Here is a 10,081-nt window from a genome sequence, read left to right on the forward strand (position 1 = left end):
ATCGAATGTTAATACAACTGATTCAGAGGGTTTCCAAGAAACCGAGTCATTAATTTTTACCTTGCGATTCAAACGTCTTATTTTAAGTATTTTGCCGCAGCCTATAGGTACGGATACATTTTGTTGAACTTCCTCTACACTCCAATCTACAGGGACCCCGCGAACTAGACCCATTCTTGTTACGCTGAAAGTGGGAATGAAGGCTTTTAACTTTTTCGTTTCCAAAAGATTGCAGTTAAGAAAATTATTGGCGTCTTTATAATCGGAAAAGCCAACTACGCACCTGTTTCTTCCTATACGCTTTACACTTCCGGGAATAATATTATTAAATTTGTTCTGCTTTAAAAAATTGCCAAATGTTATTGGATGGAGAATGGTCCCGTCGTCAGGTGAACTTTGAATACGTTGAACATGTATAAAATAAGGGGAAACATCGGTAGAAACATATTCAGTACGGCCAATCGAACGGGGGTCCGTATTGGTTACTGAAGTTGTGGTGTTGTTTAAATTTCCCGCGTTAGAGTCTTGAGAGATATTTGAATTTTCCGTGTAAGATGTTGATGGTAGAGAGGATGTGCTATGTGAATTATTATTATTTTGCAAGTGTGGAGATGACGTGGATTGAGATATAGGTTTTGAAGTAACCTTTTTAATTAAAATTGACTCATCTTCTACATTGCATAAGCTTTCGCACTGACAGTAATCACCGCTAGAACCACTACCTTTCTTTTTCTTAATTTTCGTACATTGCCGACAAAGGCGCAAATAACGTGTTCGTTTACGACTTCCTTCACCTGTTTGAGATGATACCGAACAATCGGTATCCATTTTGTCAAATTCATCTTGTGAACCAACAGATACATTTGATCCCACAGGGAGATTCAAGCCAACAAGGCCATCATCCCCCCGACCTAAATCGGGGGGCTTGTTCATACAATATTTACAGAAATTACAAAAACTTACCGACTACACGATGACACTATACACAAATATGATATAAAGATTACATATAATACAAAAATTAAAACTACCAGCTTATCCTCTGCGTTTTAACTAGTAAAATTAAATTAAATATTCAACACCGTGAAAAATACGTCTACCATGAACGAAGTTTCCCGCGCTTTTTTTTTCCACGTCCGTGTTTGCTGTTGGCTGTTTGCCATTGTTTGTCAAGCGTGTGGATGGGGCTTAAATAGAAAATCGATTGAGCTACGCCGAGGCTTTATTGATAAATGAGCGTTACTTTTAAAGGACATTTCTAATAGACAACACAACTAGTTGTCTATGGCCATGACTAAGCGTTATAGAGCCTTGGTCATAGATTTATATCGTTAGATAGGCCCCGACACCAAAAACTGTGGCATTGTTTTTGAATGTGTGCGTTAACAAAATGCCGACACACGCACACTAACGAGTAGTTAAAAAATCGTGTTTCTGCCATTGTACTTATCTGTTGTTATAACCATTTCGTGGGCAATTGTATTGCACACCCTTTTCTGAAAAAAGTTTGCCCTTAGATGCCCTGAAAATACTTTTTTCAATCGAAAACGTTTGAATGTGTGCGTCAACATGGCGTCCAAAAACAGTGCAATTTGTGTAGAAGGTACGGTCCGCAAACACATTAATTATTATTATTATTAACATTAATAGACATAAGACATAACATTTATTACAAACGAAAACACACACACATAAACACACAAAATAACTAAATTGAAATTTAATGACGTGGAATAAGTGATACACATGTATCTTATGTTCCATAATAAACATATTTTACATATTTTTTATTTTAACAATACTTATAGAAAAAATAAAATAAAATATGACATCAAAAACAATAAAAATTAAAAAATTCCCTTTTGCCATTCGGTTCGATTCCAGTGTGCAATGTGTGTGACGTGTGTACTGTGGTTGTAATTGGCCCTGGCTCAGCATTATGCTGAGGAGCAAAAAGTTCCACAGCAGCTAGTTTGCGCCTCTAATAAAATAAAATAAATAATAATAATACCAAGTAGAAAATAATAATAATAATATTAAAGTTAGAAGTGTGAGTAAATCGTGTGTAACGGTGTATAATAAATAAAATTAAATTAAAAGTTAAAAATAAGAATAATTGTAAATAAGTAGATATTTTTTGTTTTATGGGTGGATAAAAACTAAATTTCGTAGGACTTTTGTTGAATTAGTAGATGTGTCTTATAACTGCGACTAAAATTCGACTTTAATTGAAGACTCTTCAGCGGAGGAGGGATATTATTCCAGCACTTCGTCGCGCTATATTTAAAACTCCCACGAAATGAAGCCGTCCGATCCTGAGTACAACTCCTGACTTTGTGCTTGTTGGCATTACTACGCCAGAGGAGCTTTTTGTATAGATATTCCGGTTGTTTAGTACATACCACGTCAAATAATAAACAAGCCAAATACAATTTTTGTCGACCCCCCATTGTTAGAAAATTTAAGTTGTTCAAATAGGGGGTGACATGTGAGCGAGGTGGTATGGTGATACAAAACCTGAGATACAAAAGGTGAGAAAAAACGTGGGTCTTGGGGAAATCTAAAAAAAAACTTAAATTTATGTACCCATTTTTACTTATAACTTTATGAGTAATACCATAATAAAGTATTTTATCATTAAGTTAAACGCACTCTATCTCAAAAACTGTTGAGCGTATAAAAAAAATTTGTCGCAAAATTTATTTGAAACAATTTTATAACAAATGTAAACATGTTTCGTCGCACCTTGTATTTAATACGCCTACCTACTAAAATATTAAGAAAATTCAAAAATGAAATGGTCCAGTATCCATAATCAACAACATGGCTGTTGAATCTGCTGACGCTACCGAACTGTCTAAAACGTGTGCAATGTCAGTGTTGCCAGATCTCTTATTTGTATTGCACTGTTTGATTTAACAGAAGATTTCCTGTTTTTCTCAAATGTCTCCTGTTCTTCTGTTTTTCTACATGAATATCCTGTTTTTTGTAAATAAAGTAATTTCGTGAAATGAGACGAAAAAAACCAACCAGAGGTATAACTTTTAACGCGTGTACATAAGTGCACACACGTTGTTTTTGTTTTTTTTTATGGCTCTGACACGATTTGTGCATTAGCCAGCGTCAAGTATAGGATTTTTTATAATTCGTGCTTGTCTTTAAAAATTCGACCGTGTCCTCCATGTACAGTTTAAGCAGTACCGCACAACCATCCCAAAGGCCGAGAACAAATTTAAATTAAAACTTGCCATCGAACCCGGTACCCCTCACCTAGCTGCCACTTTTTTATATGTTTGATGTTTATGTGATTTTCGTAAGAATATAGTTTATATGTGGAAATTTTACCTGAACAATGTCCTTTTGAAGTTTTGTACAAATTTTATTCGAACACAGAGCAAGCATTAAATAAAACAATTTGAATATAGAACGCTATTTTATTTCTACAAATAAATCCCGTCGGATTCCTAATTTATCTATGGTGCTATCTGTCAATCTATTTTTCATAGTCTGTAGCCGAGCTGTCATTATGAGATCAACAATGTCCTTCTGAAGTTTCGTATTGGTATCTGTTCGCGGGAAAGTTTTTAACAAGCATACGACATATTTTCCGAAATTTTCAATTATATTCTCGTGTGCTGCGTCATTTTTTAGCTTCGTCCGTTTTTTTGGAATTGTGTTAGTTTTTTTATGCATTTCTTTTTGGCTTTCCGTTGATATTTCTCGGTTTTCTGGTTGGTTGGTTGTTTTGGCGTTTTGTTGGTTCTGAAAAAAAGGATAGAATTTAGATATGCACTAGTGATCACGACTATCGTACACTTATAGATATGATTTCAATAATACGTTGGATTTGTTCACTTTAAAAAATGTTCGTCTCTTTCTATCAAATTCTGTTTACGGTATGATGAAAAGAGACAGAAAGTACTTTAATCTTTTATGAAATAATTATTAATATATGTATTGTTTTTATTGTACTGAATACTATAATAATTTCCTACCAAATGCTAATCCGTAGACAGACTATAAAAGATCTTGTAATTATTTTTGATTTAGAATTTCGTGCGAAATTGGTACCATGGAGTTTTTATTACTTTTTATTGCTAGAAGGCGCGCTAATAATATGGATACTAATAATACGTTATAATACAAACATTGAATTTATAAATAAACAAAGTTTTAATTTTATATTTCGATATAAAAATAATGATTTTTCTACGATGAAGTAACTAATACAATCTTGGAGTTCAATTTTATCGGATACTGTTTTTGATCGAACAATAACATGTGTAATGTAAAAGTGACAGTTGACACGTAAAGTTTGTTTACAAGCATGCTACGTCATAGACACTTAGAGAAGCGTTTTGGCATAGGTTCTCTAGTCACAAATAAATAATTAGAAATACCTAATCACTTACTTACCTCATTTTCCATCGGATCTTTTCCACGATCTACCTCCATACTAATATCTGGTCCGGTTTCTTCTAGTTTCGCTTTTACTATTAAATCAACTATATTTAATTGCAGCTGCGCACACACATCCCTCGGTAGATCTCTCAATAAACTTGTTACGTATAATCCAAAATCGCTGATTTCTACCTCAGATGCGTCGTTTCTCTGTAATATTATAATATTGAATAAATCGTTTCTAAACCTCATGTTAAGTGATATGGACCATGGATACTTCCAATGTCAGAGAGCTCGCGAATGCGTTGCCGGCCTTTTTTATATACAACGAAGGGGACAAGCGGGCAGGAGGGTAACCTGATGTTAATGGACACGCTCAATGACAAGAACGCGCGTGCGTTACCGGCCTCTTTTATATAGAACAGGGGGCAAACGGGCAGGAGACGGGAGGAGGAAACATGAGGATGTTAAGTGATACCGTCTATGAACATTCTCAATACCAGGCTCACGAGTGCGTTGTCGGCCTTTTTACGACACGCTCAAAAAAAATTGATTAAATTTATTATTTAAATATTTGTGTTTTATTGTTGGTTAAATAATATTGGCGTAGACTAGTTTCGAAATGTATGTTTGTTTGTCCATAAATTTCTCGAGAACTAATCGTCGCCGTCCTATATATTACAACTCGAGGATTGAATTACGCGTTATTGTTAATATTATTTACGACTTTCCAGTACTTTACACCACATAATGGTAACTTTTAGGTATAAAGAATCAGTTGGTACAAAAAAAGGTTACGGCGCGTTACATGGGGGGGGGGGTCAAGAATCCCCAAAAATTGCGTGACGTAATTCTTGAACGCTCCCTTAGCAGATCCGATCACAAACTTTATATATGATAACAAAATTTTGAAATAACTTTAGTAAAGAACCAGTTCTCTTACAGGTCTTTTCAGCCCCTTTGGTTGAACCTCCTTCAGAACTCTCTCTTCTTGACTCTCTATTGGGTCTTCTAGATAGATCACCTCTGTATAGTTCTCACCTTTGTTCTGAAAGTAAATCAAGATATGAACATTTATTTTTGATACTATTATACACCCTGAAGTTAGCTATAGTCAACAATTTCTTTTTTTTAAACTACTAGCAGACCGACCACGGGTTGCTGTGGCTAAGGTTTTAGTTATATTACATAGTAGTAAACTATTCAAGGGAAACGGTAGGAGAACACCAGTCATGGGGACCACCATGCTTTTTTGGTGGTTATGCCATTAAATTGTAGCTTATGTGAAACGTTGGTACTTTCAACACAGCGCCATCTGTTAGAATTGTATCAAATAAAAAACAAATAATTTGCAATAAAATAATATTTCGGGTATAAATTGAGATGTAAGCTATCCTATCTTTTAAGTTAGTTCAAACTGCACACGGTGTGCAAATTTGATTGAAATCGGTTAAATAGTTTAGGAGTCCATAGCGGACAAACAACGTGACACGTAATTTATATATATTAAGATTGATGCTGTATTTGTACGATATTAAGACAATGTTTCTATGATAATATTTGTATCATACTTTAGTTATCATAAGCCCCTTGTAACTCACATGTCTTCTGAACTCCAACCAATAGTCGTGAATTAAATAGTAAATATCAATATGTATAAGTTGCATGCTTAAATAAAAAATATCAATTTCTTTAATTAGGGAACGTTACGAATTTGGGGGGGGGGGGGGGGGTTGTAAAACGTTACGTTGCGGGGCGGGGATGGAATTACGCGTTATTGTTAATATTATTTTCGACTTTCCAGTACTTTACACCAACATAATGGCAACTTTTAAGTATAAAGAGTCACTGGGTGGTCACGAAACGTTTTACTATTGGGTACAGAAAAACGTTAAGGCGCGTTACAGGGGGGAGTTAATATTCCAAAAATTGCGTGACGTAATACTTGAACGCTCCCTTATGTAGAAATAATTTTTTTGTGATAAAACTTTCAATGTATGAAATACCTTTTTTCTATTGTTAACGTCGTTTTTTCTACGTATGTAGGATACAATTTTTGAAAAGATTTTTATCTTGTTACACCAAAGAAGTATAACTTCTAACGCGTGTACACACTTTTTTTTTTTTTCCGAATTAAATATGTATTTTTAAAGTATGTATAACTCACCCCAGTAACAACAGAATGTCCCTCCTTAAGATGTTTATATAACGTATCGATGTCTTGTTTAAGCCGCTGACCACACATGGAACACTTGACCCATCTATCAGACTCCTTCTCGAAGTACGTCCACAAGTCAGTGCCAACCTCCAACTCCGGTTCATCATCCTCCGAGTCATCTGCAATATACAGGTGTATCATAAATTAACACCAAGCAGGTAAAAAGTCATGTCTTTTTTAAATTATTGCCATTTGAGGGTAGATCTTGTAAAACGTTACGATACGTTACATGGGGAGGGGGGTTAAAATCTGCAAGTACTTTTTCCCTTAATACCAAGCGGGTGTCGGTCACGGTCGTCAGGTTTCGGTTAAGCTTAGGTTTCCTAAAAAAGCGGTGCCGTTATCCAACGGCCGTAATGTAACGTTATGTGATGTCACCCGTTGTCTATAAATAACATCGGAGTAGGTTTTCTATAGAACGTCGAGTGTCACCGTAACGTTAAATAGCGGTGCTGTCATTTGCATGACGGCCGTCATAGCGGTGATAAACATTACTTCAACGTTTTTCGCGTGTAGCGGTGCGCATATTTAATTAATATAATGAGTGGAAACGTGACTTGGACGAGCGAAAATGATTGTTTTTTTGCATTATGTTCAAAAGTAACGTTAAAGTAACGACGGCCGTTTTTAACAATTGTAAAATGACGGCCGTTAGTTAACGGCACCGCTTTTCTAGGAAACCTAAGCTTTTAATTTTTTTACCCTTTTTTTATTATTTAACCCAGGTAAAAAAATGTTATGACTTTTTTTAATTATTGCCATTTGAGGGTAGATCTTGTAAAACAATACGATGCTACATGGGGAGGGGGGTTAAAATCTCCAAGAACTTTTTCCCTTAATGCCAAGTGTGTGTCCGGTATCGGTTAACCCAGGTAAATAAAATGTCATGTCTTTTTTAAATTATTGTTATATGAGGGTAGATCTTGTAAAACATTAAGATGCGTTACATGGGGAGGGGGGTTAAAATCTCCAAGATTTTTTTCCTTAATACTTGATAGCTCCTTTATGTTTTTAATTAATAAGCTCAAAACTGGACAGATTTCAAATTTTTCTTTCACCATATCCCTAGCATTCAAGAATTACGTCACGCAATTTTTGGAGATTATTGACCCCCCCTCCCCCCGTGTAACGCGCCATAACGTTTTTTGTACCCAAGTTCAGTACTGAAACCAAGTATAATAAAACATTTCGTGACTCTTTATACCTAAAAGTTACCATAATTGTTTTGTAAAGTACTGGAAAGTCGAATAATATTAACAATAACGCGGAATTCAATCCTCACCCCGCATTGTAACGTTTTACAAAAGGACCCCCCCCCCCCCCCCAAAATTCGTTACGTAATACTTGAACGCTCCCTTACTTACCAGAAAAATCTGATGATCCCTTTGAATTAATTTCCACAGACTCTGTAACATTTAGTTTTAAATACCTTTTTAATTACTGGCATAGTGAAGCAAAATATCTTAAGACATGTGGCAAGTAGAGAATACTGATCACCTAATTGATAATTAGAAAAGTGATCATGAAATAGATACAGAAATCTCACACACACATTTTAAAACTATATTATATAAATCTTTGATTGTCATTAAATATGTAATGGATATATCTAGTCCGTTACAAGTCAAACAAATAATTGTAATACTCTATCATTTAAAAAAATATTACCAAAATGAGAATTACCCATTCTTATATCAGAATCCTGCGTTGGATTTTCCGTAACCAACTCATACTGGGCCATTCTTGCGTGCTTTAGATTTTTCAACACATATGCTATTTGATCTGTCTAAAATAGTTTTAAATTAAATTGATTACTTGGATAGATATAACAAGGTCTCATTAACAAACTATAAGTTATACATACATTTCCATCACATCCATCTTTCGAAGCATCATTGCTATTAATACTTCCTAGAGAAGCGTCATTTAGTTCCTGAAATATTATTTCGTATAATTCTCAGACTTAAGATTAGACTAGGTGAATTTATTACGTATCTATTTAAAATTAAATAGGCTCTTAAATTGTCAGAGTACTTAATTATTTTGCATCCATTAATCAATCTACATATACAGTTCTAGCAGACTCTGCCAAGCTTTGCTGTGGCTAAGGTATATTATATTACATAGTAGTAAACTATTCAGGGGAAACGGTAGGAGAACACCAGTCATGGGGACCACCATGCTTTTTTGGTGGTTATGCCATTAAATCGTAGCTTATGTGAAACGTTGGTACTTTCAACACAGCTTTTAGAAATGTGCCTATCAAATAATAAACAAATATTTTGCAATAAAATAATATTACGGGTATAAATGAAGATGTAGCTTACATTTTCATTAGATACATCACCCTATCTTTTAAGTTAGTTCAAACTGCACACGGTATGCAAATTTGATTGAAACCGGTTAAGTAGTTTAGGAGTCCATAGCGGACAAACAACGTGACACGTAATTTATATATATTAAGATATATGACCTTCATACAGCTATGGTAAACATCATAATATCCATAGTACAGCACAAACTTTAGCTTACACTGCATTTATCTAGTTTTACATAAAATTATTTTAATCAAATATAATAGATGATAAAAAACCAAGCTTCTTATACATCCTAGTTCTTAAATAATGGCAATGGCTAAACAATGGCAATCTTATTAAGACTTCCAATGACATTAAGGATTTAATTGCTAGCATATATATGAATGAATAAAAAGGATAATTTTTACTCACATTTCTTATTGATACTTCCAATCTAGATCGGTGCTTAATATTAAAGTAGAAATGTTTAAGCATAGCAGTACTTCGAGGTCCTGTGGTACATAAGCTATTATATTCTTTGCATATAGCTGCCCATACAACATTCTTTTTGTGGATGTCACTAGTTGAAGAGCCTTTGGCTTCAATAACATGTTTATATCTGCAATATAGTAACAATAAAAACTTGATATTTATAAAAAAAAATTACTAATACCTAGGTCCTAATTCTCATTTGAGTGATATTTTATAAACATAGCCAATTTCCAGATAAAAAATGTTTACTTAAAATATGAGTGAAATATGCAGGCATTGTCAACTATTGTAAAGGCGCTTTCACGAATTAGCGTCTAGGGTCTAGATTCATCAAAACTTAGTTATACATACTTCTTTACGAGTGCTAAAAGGAATTTTCTTTCCTGATCATTGAAATTGGGAGCTCTTTTTTTAGATTTTTCCATTTGTTTTTCAGAAAATTTTCCGCTATTATCTATGACAATTTAAAGAGTAATACAATTGTACTATTGACTTTGAACTTTAAAGTGTATAGTATTTTAATTTAAGATAATATTTAATCCCGCAGACTTATATTTTATTATTTATATTTCGCACTGCAGACACAGAGCTTGTACTTTGTAGAGTATAGAGCACAGACCAGAGCATGTAGAGTATAGATGACAGACTACAGACTAGGATAGTAAGAATTATA

At 34.2% G+C, this 10,081-nt stretch overlaps 1 protein-coding gene across 1 annotated transcript; it reads right to left on the reverse strand.

Annotated features, from left to right (window-relative positions):
- Window positions 1-3,420: 3,420 nt before the first annotated feature.
- Window positions 3,421-10,020, reverse strand: LOC125058925. Its single transcript, XM_047663065.1, has 9 exons — window positions 9,760-10,020; window positions 9,349-9,535; window positions 8,484-8,552; window positions 8,288-8,405; window positions 7,984-8,025; window positions 6,569-6,738; window positions 5,345-5,449; window positions 4,417-4,611; window positions 3,421-3,762 (listed from the first exon to the last, which is right to left on the reverse strand). The coding sequence occupies exons 1-9, from the start codon at window positions 9,831-9,833 to the stop codon at window positions 3,430-3,432; spliced, it is 1,293 nt and encodes a 430-aa protein (XP_047519021.1). The 5' UTR covers window positions 9,834-10,020; the 3' UTR covers window positions 3,421-3,429.
- Between the last annotated feature and the right edge of the window lie 61 nt (window positions 10,021-10,081).

The sequence above is a fragment of the Pieris napi genome, chromosome 18 (genome assembly GCF_905475465.1).
Source record: "Pieris napi chromosome 18, ilPieNapi1.2, whole genome shotgun sequence".
NCBI classification, from domain to species: domain Eukaryota; kingdom Metazoa; phylum Arthropoda; class Insecta; order Lepidoptera; family Pieridae; genus Pieris; species Pieris napi.